The 23,520-nt window shown below is 41.4% G+C and overlaps 1 protein-coding gene across 2 annotated transcripts in view; it reads left to right on the top strand.

The window, feature by feature from the left end:
- Cubn (cubilin) overlaps nucleotides 1–23,520 on the top strand; it is a 203,737-nt gene that overhangs the window by 81,067 nt on the left and 99,150 nt on the right. For both annotated transcript variants that reach the window (XM_041630831.1, XM_041630830.1), the window contains exons 29-31: nucleotides 12,080–12,261; nucleotides 16,699–16,873; nucleotides 18,562–18,731. In XM_041630831.1, coding sequence (XP_041486765.1) covers nucleotides 12,080–12,261; nucleotides 16,699–16,873; nucleotides 18,562–18,731 — 527 coding nt within the window. The remainder of the gene's footprint in view (nucleotides 1–12,079; nucleotides 12,262–16,698; nucleotides 16,874–18,561; nucleotides 18,732–23,520) is intronic.

Here is a 23,520-nt window from a genome sequence, read left to right as displayed (position 1 = left end):
TAGTGACTTCACTGATGTACATTTTGCAATAATAATATAGGGAGTGGGGCTTTCACAAGCACTGAGACAATAGCCTGAAGGTGCCTATGAAGAAATGTCTCAGCAATTAAGAGCACTAGTTGCTTTCCCAGAGCACCTGGGTGCAGTTCCCCGCACCCGTATGACTGCTCGCCACGATCTGTAACTGTAATCTGGCCTCTGTAGCTGTCCGGCACATACATGGTACACAGACATATCTGTAGGCAAAATACACATACATAAAAAAATAAAACCTAAAATTAAAGCAGTAATATAGGTAAGAGGATACAGAGATGCATACAAGAGACAGAGATGGAGTAACTGCTGTGTAAACAGGCTTCTTGTTCATTCCTGGCCGCCCAGACCCTATCACATAGAAACTGTATTAATTATTATGCTGTTTGACCTATTAGCTCAGGCTTCTTATTGACTAACTCTTGCACCTTAAATTAACCCATTTCTATTCTTCTGTGTATCGCCACAAGGATGTGGCTTACCAGGCAAAGTTCTGACATCTGTCTCCTTCGGGCAGTTTCATGGTGTCTTCTTGACTCACTTACTCTCTTTCTATATCTCTGTTTGGATTTCCTGCCTGGCTTTACTCTGCTAAGCCATTGGCTGAAGCAGCTTCTTTATTAACCAATGGTAATAAAGCATATTTACAGCCTACAGAGGGGAAGCCCACATCACTGCTGGGGCACTATCATAATAGAACAGGGAGAAAGAACCAGAACAGAAGCTGAGGCAGCAGCAATTTAGGAGATATGTGGAAGCTGGGATAGGCAGACATGATGTCAGATTATATGCCTATGGGTCTATGCCATGAAGAGAGGGTCTTAGTCTAGCATCCCCACAGTAGAACATCCGGTGCTGTTGCCACCAATTACTATAGACAGGGAACCTTAATGGAGACTGTACTTCTGTCCAGTTTGAGCATGCAAATTCAAGATCCTGTGCAATGACCGGAAGCAGTGTGCCTGTCAAAGTTAGGTAAGGGTCCGAGGCAAAAGGATGATACAGTAAACCGCAGATGGCGGAATTTATGTGTATGTATGTGAAGGCCTGACTCTCCATATGGATAGACCTGGAGGCCTATGAGGCTGATGTTGCGAATAATCCTGCATTTCTCTTACTCACTGATATAGGGTCTCTCAATCAAATCTAGAGCTCATTGATATATCTGCTTTTGCTAGCCAACTTGCTCTGGGGATCCCGTCTCTCCCTTCAGAGGCTAGAAATACACGTGGGCCACAGTGCCCATCTGGCTTTCTCAATGTGGGTTTCTAGGTTTCCAAAATCCAGTCTTCATCCAAGTGTTTTAACCACCGAGTCTTCTCCCCAGGCCACTACCATTGTTTCAAAAGCAGGGGGTGAAAGATGTCATCGAAGGAGATTACAGTTGGAGAAATTGCAGAGATGGTGGCAAAGGGGACCTGAGGGGACTTGTGTGGACCATGTCTATTAAAAGAGAAGAAACAGATTTACAAAGTAAATAGGTCAAAGGTCAAGGAGAGCTACTGATCTACTGAGTCCTTCACAGCGAAGCTGAAGGTGACACAGCCGGCCCTATAATAAGTTATAGGCCACATTCGCTTTCCCTGATACTTCTTCAAAGCTATAGCTCAGACATCATATTTAGGTTTTCATGTTTGAACATTGTTTTGACACCTTTTAAATTATTGCATGATTACTCTTTTGTGTCTATCTTGAGTCTTGTTTATTCATGATGCTTGCAATGAAATTGATTTTATGAATTGTGGTCAGCAATGATCCAAATCAGCAAAACTAGCATGTGTATCACCCCTTCTGGGAGAGCCCTTCCTCTCAGGTGGCGATGGAATTGTTTTCATGGTGCCACTTCCTGCAAAGCTGTGGCAAATATAACATGAAGCAGAGAGAAGTAAGAACACACGTGCTCCTCTGTCCTTAAAGGATCCTTATTATGATGAGAGTACACGTCCCTCATTCACCAGCTCTTCAAGCAAGTGACTGGAAACGATGAGAGAGATGAAATCCTGTCATTGTTTTATGGTTATTGTGCGCTGTGAAATAGTTTGGCTTAGATAGAGCTTTAAGAAAAAGCAAAGGAATAGCCACTGGTTGTGTTCACATCCAAAGATAGTTGTTCAGCAACTCACTGAATTTCTCCTCAGATTTATGCATACTACACACTTAAATGTGTGTTTGTATTTTGCCCACTTTGACATTTTAGACTTCTTTGTGATACTCTAAGATATTTTTAGCAGTGAAGATTAGAAATGAATACTGCCTTAGTATAGAACAAAGTTCAGAGTTTTGATCATGATGCCATGGCTGATTTTTTATTTTGGCAAAGTCTCAGTTGTATCTTTGTTCAAAACAAGCTCTCACTGAATAATGCTACTTTTAAAAATCTGTTTACCAAGTCAGGCAGCAGTGAATTTCTGTATTTCCAGATTTTTAGGAGACTAGCAATAAACTCACTTGAGCTCATGATTTGATTCAGCCTGGGCAATATTAGAGCAATCTTGTCTCAAAAATAAGCAACAAACAAATCTCTTTACCAATAACCCTGCTTTTGGAAAGATATACTCAAAAAAAGGTTTTCAGCTTGTTTTGCCTTTGAGTCAAGGGTTTTTATCGTGAGTTCTGTGGTCAGAAGTAATGGTAAACACGTGTGGATCTTTCACAATGAATGGGAAAGCTAAACCCTGGCATTTTTCACTTTGCCTCCTTGACAACAGCAGTAAACACACACACACACACACACACTGACCTTCGGCTAATCTTGGCTCTGAGTCTCTACCCAGAGCCGTTAATGCCTTATATCCCAATTCCCACATTGCTCCTGTTTGAAAACATTTGAGCTCTATTTCCATGGTTCTTTCAAACCGTTATAAAATGGAAAAAAAGAAAAATAATAACCCTCAACAATCGTGACCTTCCAAAATCATATATTGCACAATTTAGAGTATTCCTTGATTTGGGGCCAAAGGGAGAGTTTTCTCAAATATTCTATTTGTATTCTGGTTTCCTAGCAACAAATATCCCTGATAGCAATTGCACATTCTTTCCGAAAGATTTCAAGTTATTTCTTTTCAACTTCAAATACTGTAATAGACACAAATAACCGAAATAACACATGCAAGTCATTATGTTCAGTATGGAACATTAATTTTTATTCATATTTCTTAATTATTACATATCTAACAATAACTTTTATGCAAATACCACTGTGAGCTCAGCGAAATTATCACTAGTCATTTTCCTCTCACCAAATAGAAAGAGTCTCTGCTATAGGACAGAAATAGTACTGTAGAAGTTAGTAGAATTTTATATTCTGTATATTTGTAATTAATGATACAAAAACACTGTTTCTAATGCTTTTTCCTTCTCATCATATAGAGTAAGCAATGTAGGTTTAACTACCTAGAGTAATTTTAAGTCAATATTTAGGAATTTTTAAACATTTTACCTATTTATAGTATCCATTTATTTATGTGGGTAGTGTGTAAGTGTGCACACATAGTATGCATGTGGAGGTCAGAGGTCACCTTATGGGAGTCAGCTCTCTCTTTCCACCATGTTAGTTGCCAGCAACCCTTGACCTGTAGAGCACTTCTCTGGCCAGTAAATCTATCTTAAGTTATTAATTACATTACAAACTACTTTGAAAATTGAGTTAAAATATGATTAAATTGTACCTAGTACACCAACCTTACTGGCATTTCAGTTACTATTACTCTTGGTGTTTTTTTCTTAAAAATAGTAATTTCAATGTCCTAGGTACTTTAAGATATTATCTCATATCTCCTTCTAATAATTCTGTGCAAGAAGCAACATTGTCTCATATTGTAGAGGAAAATGATGGAAGAAATTAAGTAGCTCAGCCTCAGAAGTCCAAGGATTGTGGCATCAGTACAAAGAAGTGTTTGGCATCTGTGCTTTAAGTAGTTGCCTGCTGTCTGAAGTCAACGATTTCCCCCCACAAGTTTCACGGTGAAAATATAAACAAGTTCAGAGCTTGCAGTAGCTAATTCTATAAGTAAATTCCATAACAATAGGCATATTGAAAGAATTTATAGAATCTTTCCCATGCAACTTATGTTCTAGTTTCCAGAGCTCCCCACAAAATTACACTAAGCATCTTGTCTTTCAGTTCAAGTAGCAATAAAATATGAAGTTCTGTGGTGAGGTCTTAGCATTGTCAGGCAAAGGACTAGTCCAAAAAGGCTGATGTTAGGACTAGTCCAAAACAGCTTTGCACACAATGTCTTTTCTTTCAGGGCATCAATCACACTGAAACTTGCTAAGCATGTGTTCTACCACAGAGCTCTGCTTCAGTCCTGCCCTGATTCATTCCCTTGATGCTCCGTTGCAGTCATCACACACAACTGATGGAGTTGTTTGATCAGGGAAAAAAAGCACAGGAAGATTAGCCAGTCTGTTGTCCAGGGTTAGTTGCAGAAAAAGCTACAAGGAGGAGTCAGGTTGCAGTGAGAGCGACAAGGTATCTGTCTTCAGAAGTGACTGGACTGGCTCAGCAGAGAGTGTGGAGTGTGGGAGGATTTTGCTAACTTAGTTGTTTTCCTCCCCATTAGAGAGGGGACTAGGTTGGCTGGCTGACTGGCTACAGTCCTGGATATAAGACTAACAGGAAAGAATCTTGGACTCATCTTTTCCTGTGACCACAATCTCTGCTGCCATTGTTCACAGCCTTTCCCCTTCTGCATGTCTGTTTCCAAGTCTCCCTCTTAGGGTACAGCCGCGTTGAACTTCAGTCCACTGTCAGGCAGTGGCCTCTCCTTGACTTGACTAAGTCCATGGTTGTATCATCACCGTCCACATGGCGCTGCTTGATTTTGTGCATTTTTTCTGGTGTGACACAACCTCCCTGTGAAGCAAGGCTCGGGAACTGAGGGCAAAGTGAAAAGCAGAATTACAGAGAAGCGAGTGATGTGGAGCCCTGGAGGCTTCCTGAACTTCTGCCTAGAAAAAGTTGTCTAAAATAATGACCTTAAAAAACTGGCGCTTTTGAATATTGATAAAATGGAAGTGTGAACGTTGGACTTGCAAATGCATGAGGCATGATTCCTCCATCTTTGCTTGTTCCTAGGATTAGCTGTTACTAGCCTGATGTATGACTTATTTTAGAAGACATTTATTCTATTTCGTTGATTTTGTTTTCTTTGCAGATATGTCATACTGCACTTTGTTTAGAATTTTTAAATAATTTCAAAACTCTCTGAGAGTCAGAGAGAAGATAGGTGCGAGACGATTGATAGGATGAGTATAACTAATGGATTGATTTATCCCAGAGAACTGTAAGCGTGGAATTTCTACTGGGAAAACATTTCAAATCTAAATAGAAATTCAAAATAGAAATAAGTAGATTAAAAGGAAAAGGGTGCAGTTCATCACAGCAAAAAGCTGATGAGACTGGATATATTTCTTTGGATTCAAATGAAAGATGTTTATCCTTTATGTACAGGAAATTAAATTTTATATAGAGTATGACCAGCCTGGATTTATTTCTTTTGCTGATGTACTAAGATGATCCAGGACACCCTAGATAGTTAGAGGTTGTTGTTGACTTAATCCTGCATATCCATGCATTGTGTAGCGGGTCCTGTCATTTTTTAACTATAGGCAGCCTTGATTTTAAACTTCTGGGATTTTTTTGTCCAAGTTGTACTCTTCATGATAAGGATTATTTTGTTTTGTTTTTTCGGTTTATAGTATTAAAATGTATAAAATCACTCCAAGTATATATTATATATGATATAGATTATAGATATTGAAAATAGATTACATATAAATCAGTCAAAATACATTATTAGAAAATATGAGATAGGAGTGAGGTTCCCAAGGAAGATGAAATTTTCCAACCCTTAATGACCTTTTAGATTTTTTTAAATTATTTTTTTAACTTCTTGTTTCCCCCTAATGTGGTGCTGGACCCAGTGTCTGTTGCTGGCTTCCTCAATGGTAGATCTTTTCCATTTCTAACCTCATCCTTGTCTAAGCATCATCTAGTATCCAAGGAGATAAATAGGAAGTGATCAGTACAAGATAAGGGAGGAGAACTCACGCATCACCCTCCTTCCCATGTGACACCCAGACTGCTGCTGCCTCATGCCTGCCTGGGAGTTTGGTGGTCTCGTTTATGAGCAAAAAGATGAAATGTATTAGCTTCATAAAGCTCTTGTAATAAAGTACCCAGGGGAGGTGCCTTAAGACAACAGGAATTTATTACTTTACTCTAGAAGCCAAGATCTAAATTCAAGGTATTGGCAAGGCCATCCCACTAAAAGGTACCCCAAGTAAAAATGCTCCTTCCTTTCCAAACTTCTGTTGTGGGCTGGAAATTCTTGGTTTTTGTGACTTAGAGCAGCTATGAACTCAACTTCTGCCTCTAACTTTGTATGGGTGCCTCTTCTCAGTGCTGGGTTCACTGTCTTTCTTCTCATAAGGCCATCAGTCATGTGAGATTTCAGCCCCACCCTAATCCTGTAACCTCTTCTTGATGCAATAATGTTGCAAAGACCTGCCTGTCACATGCTTGGGTTCCCAGAGGACATGAATCTGGGAAATGACTCTACTTACTCCAAGATGTTCTGTTCTGTGACTTCATCTGTTTACTTGTCTGTCTTCTTGTTTTCTAATTGTCCTTAGGAAAATCTCACATTTCTTGTCTTGGAAGTCACAGGCAAAGCCAGTCTCCCAAATTTGTCAGGATTGACCTGAACTTCAAAATTTGCAGATTAATTTTCTAGAGAATAATTGTGGTTAACATTTACTTGTGTGAAGGACAGCGTAAGCTAGAATGATTATGGAATGAAGTAAAACAAGAGAACCAGGAAAGAGTTTACCATGTCACTCTTTGGACCTTCCCTAATTGCCCAGCTTCTCGCTGCTAATTCCCATGGAACCTCCTGGCCCATAGAGGAACTCCACTCCCTAGTCTTCTGCAGTCCTCTCCAGCCTTTCTTTCTTATCCTTTCCGTCTGTTGCTAAACTTGCTTGCTTTTAAAGAGAACTAAAAGTTCTGTCCCTCACAGAACTCTCTTAATATTATTTCTGTTGTACCAGACATAGCCGTGCATTTTTAAATTCCAGCCAGAGACTAAATAAGGCTCTTCTGTTGATCCTTTGCCTTCAAGCTTTTGTGCTTGTATGCTTCAAATAAAATCAGCTTCAATCAAACACACCAGAGATGAGACAGCCAAGTACATCAGAGGCACAAAGAGGCCTTTTGTGTAATAGGAGTAAATTGACCTGGCCGATGAGCCCATCTCAGGGTATTACAGAACAAAAGTTTGCATTTTAAACTATTATGCTATAAATCAATATACTGTTGAGTATTTTTCTCATTTTTAATATTTTTGTATTTCTCATTTTTTGTGTGTTTAGCATTTGTTTTTACTGTAGTTGTTGTTTTTACTATCCTCTGGTTCTCGGGCTTGGTACCACCAACTGCTGGTTTCTCAGGTTTCCCTCGGGAGGTAGAGAATAGAGTGTGGGGGTACCCTGGGAGCCGGCTTCGCAGTTCCTTTTCCACCAGCATTCGTGGGTTTTGGCCCTTTTTGTCCTGTACCAGCACTCTCCTGACAAATCGGCTTCTGGATTATGGTGTTAGGAAAAGACCAGATGTGAGTGAGGTGATGGAGATTCTAGTGATTCTGGGGCACAAGAGGATGGACTGAAACTCTGGGCTTCTGAGCATAATTGGTTTAAAGATAGGATACACCTAGGAGACCCTGACTGTAATTTTGTGCTGCAATTTAAAAATCCATAGCTTGCTTTAGACAAAACAAAATAGTATTGGGTGAGTTATTTTGTGAAAAAACCTAATAATCTATCAAAATAAATAGACGCAGCAACAGCTTTCAGCTCTCCCTTGTTCAGAGCAGTGTGTTTCCTGCTGATAAGGTAAATGCTTCCTTTCAGCCAATGGCAGGATTTGGAGGGAAGTAAAATCAAGTGGATTATCAGTCACTGGTAAAGGTTTTCTAAAGCTCAGCTGCTTAAGCCTGGAAAAGCTTGTTGGTCACTTCCCAGCGCTGCTGCGGTCCAGTCCAGCTGCTGTCTGTGACGTTGACACACCACAGTGTCAGTTTGTCTCAAAGTCGACAAACAGATGTTGCTCCGCTTCCTTTATCCAGGTTGCTGTGGAAATCCTTTGTTCAGTCAGAGGCCAGAGCAGTCATGAGGGTAGTGTCCAGCGGAGTCACCACAGCTCTGCAGCGCTGTCAGGCTGATGTGGTCAATGGCTTAATGGACAGCACAGAACTAGAGCTGGGAGGGGGAGCAGAGAATTTTCCCTGAGTGACCTGGACTCTCAGATCCCCTCTAAAGTGAGCCTTGCACGCCGTCCTTGCCCACCCCGTGTTGTTGTTAGGAATGTCAAACAAGATAATGAGTTTTTACTAAAAGCCTTTTGAAAACTGCACTACCGAATACACATGAACAGTTTTTAAAAACATACAACTTCATGAGTAATAGGTTTTGTATCTTTTCTCTACTGATAGCGAAATTTTTAGCCAATAATTCTATCCTAGCCCCAAGCTTTTTATACTGTGTTCCCATGTCTAGTAAGCTCTTGCTGTGGGCCAATCAAAAGCAGAGCAATTGTCCTATTCAAGACAATTTTCCAAAAGCCTTATTTTGGCTTCTTTATTAACCTATGTAATAACTCTGTGAGTTAGGGACTAATATTTAAGCAGTTGATCTGAAGATTAGGGATAATAAATGACTTATCCATGAAGTTTCACAGTCAGAGTTGAAGCCCACTTTGTCTAATGTTACAGCCCACATCGAGCCCATTGTACGCGGCTGTGTCTGAAAGTGTTCCGTCTAACATGCTAATTAAACAGTTACAAATATTGTCTCTGTGAAAGCCTTTGACAAACTGGGTACAAGGAGCCACATGACTGTTCTACTAAATTTGAAACTCTGGAGAGTTTTTATTTATCGTGTTCTTGTTCTCTCATTGGTTGACATTTTTATCCTTTTGTCAGATTCTCCATGTAGATCCCTGGCATCCTTTCTCTAAGTCAACATTCATCTATTTTCATCAAGAATGTCTAGTTATTAAAACCTCCCTATTTTTCTTTGTATTTTGATATTTATTCAACCACAAACTCAGCATAGCCACACAAAGGGCATTGGTAGTCTAGAGTCACCTCTTATGTTATTGCCAGGTGACCGTTGGTTGTCATAAATCTTCTCATTTTCAGCATTCCCTTTCTAATTTCTTCCTGTGACTTTAAGTCTCATACCCAAAGTCACCAGTCTAATAGACTATGGCATGATCATGCATTCACTCTTGTTGGTATTAAGGCCATTTAAGGGCCGGATGTAGTGGGGCACACCTTTGATCCCAGCACTCAGAGAGGCAGACAATCTTTATGAGACCAGCCTGGTCTACATGGTTAGTTCCAGGCAAGCAAAAGGTACATAATGAGACCACATTTTTATTATTTCAAAATAATAAACAACAAAACACAAAACCAAAACAGTATAAGAAACTCTAGAGGGCCCCATTCCCAGTCTACTTCCTCTAGAAACGGGCACTCCTGAGCTTGGGCAGCACTGGGGCCTGTGAAGCCATTCTGCTTACGTGTTAGGAGTCTTGATAGCCATTTTATTAAATAAACAACCCAGTGAGGAAGCCCTTCGAGAGGAGCTTATGGTTATTATGTTCCGTCCATCAGCCAATCAAATCCATTGTTTTAAAATCATAGTTGAGTCATCTAAGCTTTGGCTAGATCATACTTTCCCACTGTGTTTTCCAATTGTTTCAGGTTTTCTGATAAATTCCTTTGTACATAACAGAGTATTAATATCCCGACCTCAACCTGTCCCTGCGCACTGAGATGATGAGATCAGATCCTTGATTTCGCTGCTGCTTTGAAAAGCTAATCGATAAAGTATAAAAAAACCCCAACTCGCTTGTTTTTTTTAAATAAAAATGTTGAAACTAATCTTTGCGAATGGAAGAAAAAGCAATAATAGTTTAATGGTGTATAGTCCTAAAAATGTATGTGCATAGATTTGTTTTTTAAAAGACATTAAGTGTGCCTGGTTTCTGCAGCAATGCTTGCCCTCAGGCATATACTCAAGGACAACAACATTAAAAGGGCCTGGTTTCTGCAGCAATGCTTACCCTCAGGCAAATACCCAGTGATAAATGCCTTAATAAGTGAGCAGCAAGTGAAGGCAGGAAACTGGAAAATGATTTTGCCTTTTTTTGTCTCAATTTAGAGCAACAAAGATATAGTCACAATTCTAACATAATTATCAGAATTGACTTTATTTTCTAGACATTTATGGTTTCAATCATAAATACTACTAAATTTTACATCTTAATTTCTATTTGACATGAACTTTGAAGTCAGATTTATTAGAAGTAATGAGAACATGAAGAAAACACAGAATTTGACAGAATTTTCCAGCATCCGCAGTCTCTATCGTTTACCTTCCATAACCACATTTTTTCCTGATAGGATAAAACTGACAGTATTAGAATTTTGTTATCCAAAGGCACACACACCCTTACTCACTATTGATGGGAGCATAGAATGATACACTTAAAAATAATATTTTACTCGTATTATTAAGCAAATCTTGCTTATCATAGGTCTTGAATTGCGGATCAACAGGGCTGTAGCTGCAGCTTTCAAAGCCTCACTGGAGTCTAGAGTCTGATATCATCATCCCAGTGCGCAGGACGGGGCAGGGCGTTAGTATCCTGTTATGTACATGGAATTTACATGGAAACCTAAAACAAGTGGAAACAGTGGGAAAACGTGATGCAGAGGCTCAGATGAGTCAACTGTGATTTTAAAATAATGGATTCGATTTGGTGATGGATAGAACCTCAGTAAAGATACAGAGATGTGCTAGCTGAGCTCCCAGCTCCTTCTCTCCAAGGGCTTCCTCGTTGGATTATTTATTAAGTTATTTATTGGTTATTAAGAGCCCTAGCGTGTAAACAGAATGGCCTCGCTCTCTTGTAATTTGGGCAAAAGCTCTATGTTTGAACATAATACAGGCCCCAGTGGTGTCCAAGCTCAGGAAGTGACAATTTCTAGAGCAAATAGACTGAATGGCGCCCCCTAGAGTTGAGCAGATGGTACTGAAGAATTGTACAGACTATGCTGGTTTTAGCTTCAGGAATATTTTTAGTGTAATTTTACAGCAGGAAAATATTTCCTAAGATTTTTAGACCATTCTCCACAATCTAAAAATAATATTAGTATGTTTAGTTTTAAATAACTTTTTTTTTTTAAATGGGATCCCTCAACCCCAGAAATAAAAGGAGAAACATTGTAAGACATAGGAAAGGTATTGCCTTGAGCTACAAATCTAAAGTCTGGAACAAAAGTCCCAGTGGAAGTAGCAGCAAAGTGTGCAAAGAAGGTGCTAGCTAGCACTTTGGGAACTTTGAGCCAGAATCAGGGCTATCTCCCTCCCTCCCTTCTTTCTCCCCCTCTTCTTCCTGAGTCAATCTCAGATGTTACAGGCTGGGCTCAAACTTGCTATGGAGCTGAGGTTAACCCTGTCCTCCTGATCCTGTCACCACTTCCCCTGCTGGGACTGTAGACAGGCACCACCAGGCCTGGCTAGAAGCAGGTCCTTTGTAGATTTGAAATTCTGCAGTAGACTCAGGACCCCCCCCCCCCTCGCCCGCTCCTAAAATCCGCTGTCTTCCTCCTAGGTTTTTCACCTAAAGCTGATGAAGGAAATTTAGATGTGGAGGGAATAAGAACTCAGCATTATTATGGAAATAAAGTAATATACATCTATCTTAAAAGAGTAACTTTCATAAGTATGATTTTCTGTCTCTCGCCCTTTCCGCTGGGGAGCCAGGGCAGTGTACATCCCAAGCATGTGTTCTACTGCTTAACTACACCCATGCTCCTTTTACTGCTTTGTGGTGGGAAAATTAAACTTTATTGTAACTTTTCTCCTATACAAGGCATTGCACGTCTTCTGTCACCTTTAGTTAGAAGCAGGCTTAACTATGTCCTGGCCACTGTTGCCAGGTAGCATTAACTGAGTTTTTTGTGTCCGACAGGCTGTGGTGGGGAGATGTCTGGAGTTGCAGGTTCCTTCAGCAGCCCTGGGTACCCGCTCAACTATCCCCACAACAAGGAGTGTACCTGGAACATCCGCGGAGCCCCAGGGAGTAGTATCCAGCTCACCATCCATGATTTTGATGTGGAACAACATGCAAGCTGCAACTTTGACACCCTGGAGGTAGGAGTGGGGTTGTTCCTCCCTGTATTACCACTCTTGGGATAAGCTGCAGCCCGCACACATTCTTTCCCGGGGCTAGCCCTGTTCTATTCTTAGACATTCTAAGAAGTATCGCCTCTCTATGGAGAATGTTAGCAGACATATGGGATTAATATGCCAGTTGAGTTTCTATCGTTATGGGGGCCGTGGCTGGGGCCGCTTCACTAGGAGGTAAGGACAGACAGCAGCATTTGGGGAACAATGTAAGCATAAAACTGGGGAAGGAGAGCCAATGAGGAGAAGAGTCATAGAGGACTGCTTGGGTTTGGCCCCTTTTAGGGAAGCACAGGAAGCTGATTCACTTGTCCCTGTCTCTGCTGCCTGTAGATAAAGACTGTGCTTGGGCCCATTAGCAGCCCACACTTCTATCTCTGGTCTGAGGGGAGCGAGGAATCCCTCTTAGAGGAAACACCCTGCATTCGGAAGTCAGTGGGAAGATGGGCCCAGTGTACTGACCACGTGTGCCACCGCTGCCTTCACAGCTGCAGCTGCTGCCTGCGCTTCTGGCTGCTGTTCTGCTGGAGGTACAGCTGCAGCAGCTACAGGGGGTATTTTAAAAGTCACTTAGGGTGTTATCTACAAAAAAAGGCCTTTGTAGATAAGGACTTTCCGATGCTACTTCAAGAGTTTATCTCAGAAAATTAAGACAACCTTTGAGAGTTTGGGGTCTTAAAGTTTATACTAATCAACTTGGAAGTATCAACCAATTGAATAGCTTCTAGGCACACGCAAACTCCCCATCACCTCTGCCGTGGGGACTATTTCACACCATTCTACAGCTAATAACATGTAGCCCCACGAGGCTGGATATTTGGTTTGTTTCCATCCTTTCCCCTGCATTCATAGCACCAAACGCCCAGCAAAGAGTAAGCACCCAATGTTTATGAATGAGCAAAAGCGTCCACGACTCTGACTCGTGATAAGGAGATACATTTGGGTCACAGTGATTGTACACGACCGCATCCACAATGGGATGTGAATAGTCCCGTGGGGAAAAACAAAGAGGAAGATTCTGTTCACATATTACAGTTGTCAAAGTCGAGTCTCAAGTTCATGGCCTTTTTTGTGACCACCTGGATGGGGGCTGTTAAAGGCATGGATGGCACCAGTCAAAGTTTCCAGTTTCATGTGTCCCAGGGCAAAGAAGTAGGGATACAAGGTTATGAAAAGAAATAGAGAGAGTTATTAAGAAACGGCAATGAGAGTGAGCCAGTGAGTCGAGAGAAAAGCACGCCCTTGACAATAGCCGGCCCCAGCACTCGTCACCGTCATAGGTCAGATACACAGCTCAAGCCTCTCCCACACTCGTGTAGCTTGGGCTTTACTTGGGTGTGCTCTTCTGTACAGCCAAGAGAGGAAGAGTTTCAAGGCTCTTTCTGCCAACTGATGTTTGCCATATGCCAATCTTGATGTGGTTTCCTCTAGGGAGTTCTCTCCTCTGCAAATGAACGGCCTCTGAAATGAATCTAGTTGCCACTATGCAAGCCCAGATAAAATGAAATAGGGCGAAGATTGAAAATAGTAGAAAGGCCTTTATAGGAAAACTTGGACCCTTTAAAGTTATTTGATAAGTTGGGGTTCTCAAGCCCTAGTGGTAGGTACAGACAGTGATAAGAGAAAAGGAGTCAAAGCCCAAACTGGGAGGCCTTGGGTCAAATCCATACCCTTCTCTGCGGCAGTACTGCTACTATGTCACGCCTCTGTATTACTGGAGCAATGGTGTTTAGGAGAGAATGAGGCACCTCTGGGAATTTGCCCTTGTAGCTGGAAGAAAGACCCGTGGGATGCTGAAGTTGTTTCTCTACCAACAAAAATACTACTTGATTACATAAAACCCTTAACACTTACAGAGGGCTGGCAGCTGATTCTCTGTAGCACCGTACACTGTTCCAGGTTCCAAGCCCTTCATTTTTGTATTCCAGAGTACGTGTGATTGGTGCTCACTTGGCAGAATGTAAATGGATTCATTGTGCTTTGGGTCTTGTCACACCTATTACATGTACCGAGACAGGGGTGGAGGGTGTTCTCTTGTGAGCAGTCTCAAGAGCATAGAGACAAAAATGAGTGACTCCAGTCAGCAAGCAGCACTGCTGGGGGTAGGTGTCCTATGCCAGCTCAAACATGTTTCCTATCCTGCTGTGCACAGCCAAGTAGGACTTACTGTCATTAGACACTGGACTTTCTGGGGTCCATTAAATTCTATGGGGAGCCGTCTCTTCCCTTACAGGATCGCTGTTCATAAAGTGGTCAGTTTTACAAAGCAACAGCCGTAGGGCTACTCATAGCCCTGGAATGCTGACTTGATCTTCAAAATAAATGGAGCTAACAGAGCAGAAAGCAATCTTCAAAACAGACTAAAATTTCGGGCTTTGAAATACTCTCCATCCCGGGCATTTGCTAAAAAACACACGTTAATCTCTGAGCAGCATGCCATTTCTTCCCCCACAGCGTTAGTCACAAGCAGGAGTGGAATGAGCCATACCCTGGAATTCTTTCCATCCTTTCCCACTTTGACCATGTTTTATTTATGGGAACCAAAAATCGCCATTCTGTTGATTTGGTTAAGGAAATCCCAGGCTGATTTTGTTTCAGTCTCCAAGAAAGCTCTGTGGAGAGCCTGGATTGGCATCCAGGAGAGGAAATCCCCACCCTGGTACAATAAAACAAGACAATTGCTTGGTGCGGGCAGTTTGCACAGTCAGGGCCTCTCGGCAGTGGTCATCTGTGAGCTGAGCCCAGAGCCAGGGGAAGCAAAGAATGTCTGAAGCGGCGGTGTTTATTCTATTGGAGGCTTCTAGGCAGAGCCAACTCGTACCCATTATGTTTGTGGTCTCAAGGGGATGCAGGACCAGGGAAAACAAAGATTATTTTGCTGGCTTGTCAGCACTTAGCGCCAGCGCGGTGTTCTCTGAGGATGTGTGCTCATTGCTGTGCTCCTGAGAGTAGGAATGTGTGTGTGAGAGACAACCTCAGAGGCCCTTCCTGAAGCCAGGCTTTGCATGGAACTCTCAGGGCCTTGCAAACAGCAAACATCAGTTCCTCCTCATGAAAATAAGCCCAGAGCAGTCACCCGCTTTGCTTCGTTCCTTTGCAATTACTGTGCTGATGCTCAGCCCTCTGGGAAACAGCGGTTTCTTTTTCTTTAGCAGTTCCTGCCTGACTGGGGGTTGGGGGATGTGGGAGGGAGATAATCAAACAAAGAAATCATTATAGATTCAAGTCATATACTCCTCCTCCAAAGTAGGTTTCTTGTTCTCACTCTCTCCCCAGGGAACTCTTGAGTGAATTCCCTATCAGTCAGCTGAGGGCTTGCGGGTAAGCAGGGAAGGGAGGGCATTGTGCAGGAGCAGAAGGAAAGAGTCCAGGCCTGGAGTGGTGAGAGGGGTTGCTGCCCAGTGAGGTTTCACCCAGAGATGCCTTCTGGATTTTGGCCCTGGATGCTGTGCAGGCTTAGACATCAATATACTTGAAAACTGTCCCCCGAAGTAGTCTGTCTTCTGCAAAGCAACTCCAAGAAGACCTTGAAGATGGGAGTAGGGTCTTCTCTAAGTCATTTCGTTCCCTCACCCCCAGTCCCATGCACAGTTTAAATAAGCTGTGTCCAGCAGGTGAATTCTCCTGGAGGTAGGGCAGGGAAATAAAACCCTTTCTGGCAGAGTGTGCCACTGAGTTGAGGAATTCCAGTCAGACATATAGTCAGGCAAACTTGGAGGGGCCTGAGAGGGCTGCAGTCATGTGGGACAGACCTAAAGGGTTTCTACGTGGGCAGTGGGAAATCCTGGCCACGGTCTTCAGAGCAGGCATGGGAAGATGCCTACCACTCCTGCAATGCCCAGAATACACTTCTGCTGGTTCCATTTCAACTCCCTCTGAAGAAGCAATCCTCTTATGTTTCATTCCAAATCTTATCAAACATTCCATTTTCAGGGTAGATGAAATTTCCTAAAAATGTAACTAGGAAATCAAAAGCCTTCCGTGAACTCAGTGTTCATAAGTAAGAACATCTTCCTCCTGAGATGTACAAGATTTAGAAAGTCTGTCTTTATACTGTATTACGTGCAATGTCTCTGCCAGAGAAAGCAGCAACCCTCAGATATATAAAAAAAGAAGGAAACAAAAGATAGGGGGATTCTGGAATAATCTCTGTGTTCTGAATTCACTATTATATCTGATGAAGCAAATAGATATCTTGTGGATTATTAAAATTTTTTGTTCATAAGGCAGAGGGAGTGCCCATAAATATTCAGTTCAAATTTATAGTTCATCTCACCCAGGGAGACTGAGTACAATCTCTAATCATAATAGATTCTAAGAACTGGTTGAAAAAAAAAAACTCCAGAAGAAGTGAAATGCCTAAGTGTGTCTTTTTAAGTAAAGTCCTTTTCTACCCCTCGATAGATCTATGCAGGCCCCGACTTTCACGCTCCAAGAATAGCTCAGCTGTGTTCGCGAACACCATCAGCGAATCCCATGCGGATCTCCAGCACTGGAAATGAACTAGCAATCCGATTTAAGACTGACAGCAGCTTAAATGGGAGAGGTTTCAATGCCTCATGGCAGGCAGTCCCTGGAGGTAAGTGAACATATATGGGGATATCCTGCTGCTCTTGGAGCCAAAGCCTAGCTGAATTTCACACAGTTATTGGAAGAAGGCGTGAGTTACTTTAACTCACTTTACTGTTACTTTACTGATAACTTTGTAACTCCTCAACTAGCCAGTGTTGCTTTGGCAAATGGTCTTCCTTAGAAGTCACCATGGGGTTTGCCTCTTTAAGGACATAAATAGGCCAGTCCACGTAGAAGTAGAATCATGGTGGTTGCTTGCTGCACACATGACTAGTTCCTTTTCCCAAGGCCAAATCTCAACATCAGTTAAGTGTCCAGTTACGTCGTGCCATAGAGTAGACTGAATTCTTAGCAAAGGTCAAAAGAAGTAAGCGTTAGATTTGTCAATCCAAAAGTGAGTGTTGCAATAGGGATTTTCTGCCCAAGATCTTAGGTTGTCAAAAGAAGTTGCTTGTTCAGATTTTTTAAGTTACACATTGTATCATTTTTTTTTTACCAGACATTCACATGATTGCTGAGGTTAGTGATGCTCATAGCATGGTTGCTATATCCCAGGCAGTTTTCTAGATAATGAGGTCTATTTCTTTTCATCTTTACAACTTACACTGTGAGGGAAGTCTATTGTGTATCCTCATCTTACAAGCAGGGACGGGGAAGGAAGTTCAGAGAGTCCAGTGGCTTGCCCAAGGTACCGTTGCTGTATGATAGTGAGCGCCCAGGATGATAGAGAGCCCAGTGGCTTGCCCAAGGTACTGCTGCTATATGGTAGTGCAGACATATGACAAGAGCCCACATTAGGCCACTTCCTTTCCACCAAGGAAGTATGGAGCTATATGAATTCTCTCTTAAAGTAAATCGCCTATCAATTTATAGGTAGAACATTAAGATTAGTGCCACTGCCAAAAAAACAGTGGTGAAATTTTCTGTCATTTGTTTATATTATCATAAATTCAAGGAACAATGGCTTATGCTGATAGACTTTCCATTAACAGATATTTGATAACATTATAAGAATTAAACACAACTTAAGCCATGTATTCTATCTGGAATATGAACAATTTCAAAGACAGACATTAAGTAATTTGCAATGTTCTATTTTACTGGACCATCTAACACTTCAAAGGCAGGGATGATTCTTAGAGTATGTACTGTTTTAGGGAACAACAAAGGGACATTTTTGGTCAGTGAAAGCATGAATTCATCTTATTTATTTTTGCTGTTATTTTTTTGAGACATGACCATATTTAAACCATGCTGACGTCAAACTTTCGATATAGTAACAGATAAATTTGAACGTCTGAGTGTCCTGTCTCCACTTCTGGAATACTGGGATTGCAGGATTCATGGCTATGCACAGTTTATGCAGTGCTGGAATTTGAACCCAGGTTCTCGTGCATGTTATAGGCAAACAGTCTACCCACTGAATTATACCCTCAGTCCACATTATAATTTTAATTGACTTTAGGCATCAGTATTTATAGTATTTAAAACATTTTACTCATATTATCCATGTTCCCTTATCTAATTTGAAATGAATGAATTAATATGGATATTTGGTTCTTTAAAGTTTTAGCATAGAACCGATGCAGTAGTCTAACCAGGTAGGATTCTGATCATCTGTGCAGAGAACCAGATGACTTGCAGTTTTTATAACACGGAGTCCTCTCATGGCTGAATTGGGTTTCCTACTTGCAGGTTGTGGTGGGATTTTCCAGGCTCCCAGTGGAGAGATTCACTCTCCAAATTACCCCAATAGCTACAGAGCTAACACTCAGTGCTCTTGGATCATCCAAGTTGGAAAACATCACCGTGTTCTCCTGAACATCACTGACTTCGACCTTGAAGCCACAGATTCGTGTATTATGGTAAGAGGCACAAACTGCAAACATTGTTACCTTTTGCAATGTGAGCAAATTTTGAGAGTGTACTTATTAGTTATGGGTATTTTCAGGGTAGGGCCGTAGATGAGCCAATTCCGAGCATCTTTAAACATACGCACATTATATTTCTGTTTGTTTGTCTGTTTGTTTTTTTTTTTTTTTTCATGTGGTGGGGCGGATGATATAGAGGTTTGGTCAGCATCTCCATCCCTGCTCTAGCATTTCTGGGTTTTGGCTTCATATCAAGAAATAACTTCAATAACCTGTCTCAGTCCATTATCCAGGGAAAGGAAGAAGGGACTCTGTGTGTGTGTGTGTGTGTGTGTGTGTGTGTGTGTGTGTGTGTGAATTTTTCATTTTGCTACTTAAACAAATCAATACTCTGATAGGACCAAACAGGCTGGGAGATTAGGGTACAGAAAGAGATGCAACTGTTGGTGGGTTTGATGATAAGGAGTTGTTACAGTTACCAGCACCTAAAGCTTCCTGACTTAAAATGAATACTTTGAACTTACTATAAGAATGATTGAAGTTTTATCTTTTCAATTAAAACAGTTTTGGTTACTGATTTTTCCAGAAAAAAATTTCCATGTTCTACTTGTTTATAGGCATTTCATTCTAATATAAACCAGGCTTTCTTGGTTAATGGATCTTCCTATTTTAGCTTCCTGTAAATTCCTTACACACACTCCAACTGGCTAGCTTCTTTTGAATTTGACTCAATAAAATTCAAAAAGTTTTTCCATGTTTCAAAATCATCAAGTCTTATGATGTGCATTTTAAGTATTATTTTACAAGTTTGGATCATTAGAACAAGTTTATTTGACTCATGACTGTATGCATACCCCCTGAATAAGCTTTCAGGGTCCAAGTGGGAAAGGTGGTATATATAGAAAATCCATTCTCCTTAATGCCAACTCAGACCAACTCTCTTGAAAAAGAGTATTGAAAATGAAGACATCTAAAACAACTTTTTCATTGTAGCAATGTCTCATTCAATATGTGAAATATGAACACAGTATTTGGAACAGTCTTTGCCCATAATGGTTTTGACCATTCAGAAAAGGTCAGCAGTACTTCTGGGGCTTTGGGAGCAAAGATGACAGTGAGTTCAGAACCCAGCTAGGTACAGGCCCTGGAAGAAAAATTATATCCCAAGTAAAATAAAGGTACAATAGGCTCTACAGTGACTGCTTCCCATCGTCAAGGCATCTGAGTGGTTCCCACAAAGTTCAAGATAAGAGAAAGCAAATCTTGTATTGATTATATGTTCACGCATGGACACTGGGAGAAGCAATCTAAAGTCTCCTTTAAGGGGAGAGAGAACCATCGCAGATCTCCTGTATGCTTGCATGTGCAGTAGCCAGCAGCCTGTTGAAGGCATGTACTTGACGAGATGCTGTTACAAAGATGAGACACAGCAGAACGGCAGGCAACAGAAACAAACCTGCTTCCATGCCCAATACTGAGATCACTGGACACGTGATTACTAAAATAAATGAAGATAAAAATCAAACTAAAATATTTCAGTAAAGAACTGCAAACTATGAAAGTCACATTACAACCATTAAAAAGAGGCAACTGAATTTTTTTAATAAAAAATAAATAGACAGGGGCTGGAGAGATGACTCAGTGGTTAAGAGCACCACCTGCTCTTCCAAAGGTCCTGAGTTCAGTTCCCAGGAACCACATGGTGGCTCACTACCATCTGTAGTGAGATCTGTGCCCTCTTCTGGCCTTCAGGCAGTGTACTGAGAATACTGTATACATAATAAATAAATAAATCTTTAAAAAAAACCAAATAGACAAAACATACACACACACACACAAAAAAAAAAAAATCCCCACAGTATCATCTAAACTGACACTCCTGCTCCTGAATAAGGATGCTTGGGTAAATTAGAGTAAGATGAATCAAGAAACAATGATCTGGAAGATAAGTCAGAATAATGAACATGAAGAAGGCATGGGCGAAGGAAAGACTAAAATACAGAAGAGGGACTTAGACATGTTAGAGGTGCGTAGACAAGAATCCTAGGAGAAAGAGAGAATAGCAGCAGTATTTAGAGGGCTAATGTCTCGGGCTTCTGAAATCACGTAAATAATTAACTTAATAAAAATTACCTAAATTTACAAGTAGAATAAATAGAAAGGCATATTTACTTAAGAAAAACATAAAACAAGGGGGTGAGGTGTGGAAAGACTGTCTTTCAGAATCTTGTAGACTAAATGCTGACTTTCTACAGCAGTAATCAGAAGAAAGCAAGCAAACAAAAAGCAGATGGAATTATATGTTCTGCCTAAAGAAGGAAACCCTATAGGCTTGCAAATTTTCTTTACAAGCAAAACATAAATAAATACTGATTCAAATAAGTGTCTTAGATAGAAGTTTGAATTGGCTGGAAGCTTACTGTGCATCTACAGGCAGGGACAACAACCACTTCTCGACTTCCTCTTTCCGCCGCACCCACAGTGCAGACAACTGGAGATAGAATGCCCCCTAGGTATAGTCCATGATCCCTAGAGCTCAACATACAGAGTATGATCAGCTCAAAACCCAGATTAGAGACACACCCAATTGGGGTGTGTTTTTCCTTCCTGTGCTCATGAAATGCTTTTTCCATGAACCTTGGGGACAAATACACAGACAAAAGTTTGTGTTAACTACTAACATATCTCCATGTACAGCAGGGCTTGGCTTAACCAACCATAGCAGGAGAGAATGGGCAAGAGGAAGCGAAACCTCAAACAGGATCCCATCCAAGGATGGAGGTGCACAATTAAATTAGCAGACAGGTTCTGGGAGGGATTCAGGGTGGCAGATACATCAAAACATACACCATACAACATGTGGTCATCTGATCATGTCATCATGAACAGCTGGAGTAGCCTAGGCAGTGCGCAGAAGAATGCTTAGAAACAGATACCCTGAAGGACGTGGCAAACTACAATGTAAAGAGAGAACTGCACCAACACTGAGAGTCACTGGAGTGCAGTGGCCCAGAGACCTGGCTTTCTGGTAGGATAACCGGGGTCTATCTAGCCCAGACATGGTCATCACTAGCTGTGCTTCTTGAGAAGAGTTCAGCATTCAGTTTTAGTCTCATTAGCTGGAATAATTTAATATGGGGGCCTATGATACCTGTGACACTGGGTTATTTGAGAAAATGTGGACAATGTGCCTGCTGACAAAGAGAAGCTTTCCACTGTCACCTACACCATGCTTCTGTTAAGGATGGGTCATGTGATTTCAGACAAAGATGTCCAATGAGCAGAGAAGACGCAGCGTGAAATATTAGGAGAGTCAAAGGGCTTAGGAGCTAGCTGGAAGGCTCCTCGTTCTCTGATACTGGGCCTCAAACTCCTTCGACATTTATGAATATGTCTAATGGAATTCTGTCTTAGTGTGCCCAGGGCTCAGCACACTGCCATAGTAATCACAGAAAAGCAGCAGGGAGTGACTCATTTGGTCCTGGAAGCTGGAAAAGCTTACACACTGGAGTGACATGTAAATGACAGAGAGCACACAGTGAGTCAAGAGGTGATGGAGACTGCCAGAGAAGGGTAGATGGGAAAATAGCATAAAGACTTTGGAACAGAAAAGGCAAGATTTGTGCCTAGGGTGCAGACAGTTAAGAAGCATGGAGATCAAAGCCAACAAAAGCCATCCAGGTTGAATGTTCTTCCATGCCTTAATTAAAAAGAAAAAAAATGAAATAATCTTTGGTTAGATTCAGTCCAGATACATTTTTCCACATAACAGGAATAACTTATTCAGGGCTATATTTTACAATGAGCATTGTAAGGAATGAGTTGGCAAAGAAAAGGAGTCAATAAAGACCATTGAGTATCAATGGGAAATGCTTGCGTGGTAGAGTCTTACTCTGGGCAATTGTCTTAGGAATGGAAAGAAGGGACCGTTTATACTAGAGGCCTGTTATGGTGACAAAATGAAAGACCCATGGGCTGATTACATGATGGAAGATGGGTCGGTAAAAGAGATTGGGGTGAAAACTATTTGTTTAAAGAACAGGTGACTAGCAATGCCATTGACCGAGTAAAGAGTTAAGCTTTATGGGTTCAACAGGAAACTTTTGTGTGTAATGGCTGCCCTATGTATAGAGTTTAGAGTTTGAGTTCATTGTTCAAGGTGGGGGGGTCTTAGTTAGAGATATGAATGTAATTGTATATATATTTCTACTTGGGTGGTTCTTGAAGTCATGGGAGTAAGTGTGGTCACATACAGAAGAAACAGGTAAATTCTTAAGGGTCATGCCATCATTCAAGGGGCAAAGGAAAGCTCAGAGGACAGGAGCTAAGGAGATTACCAGGGTCACAGGAGAAGAAGCAGAGAGATTGGGCACAGAGAGACCACATATATCCCATAAGGATGAGATGTGAGTGAGAAAAGAGCAGCCATTGTAAACGCCACAGTAATAGTTGTGTTATCGATACAGACTTGATACATAGCGTTATGGTTTGAATCTGAGGTATCGCCCAAAGGCTGATAATTTTAGCACTGGGTTTCTAGATTGCAGTACAGTTTGGAGGGCTGTTGGAGCCCTTGGGCAATGGGATAGGCTAGTGGAAGTAGGAGCATCCATATGAATGGTACACTTTGTTGTTTTCTAGTTTATGCTCCATGAATTTTCCAGCTCACATGCTCTGACCACCAGAGCTGGAGCCCTCCATCACCATGCCTTTCTGTCATGATGAACTGAAGTCACTGTGACATCATTGGCCAGGGTAGTCCCTCTCTCCCCCCTTCTTCCCT

The sequence above is a fragment of the Microtus oregoni genome, unplaced genomic scaffold (genome assembly GCF_018167655.1).
Source record: "Microtus oregoni isolate MIOR12 unplaced genomic scaffold, Mior012 000035F_ref0000213, whole genome shotgun sequence".
Classification (NCBI taxonomy): domain Eukaryota; kingdom Metazoa; phylum Chordata; class Mammalia; order Rodentia; family Cricetidae; genus Microtus; species Microtus oregoni.
This window is presented reverse-complemented; position numbering and strand designations above follow the sequence as displayed.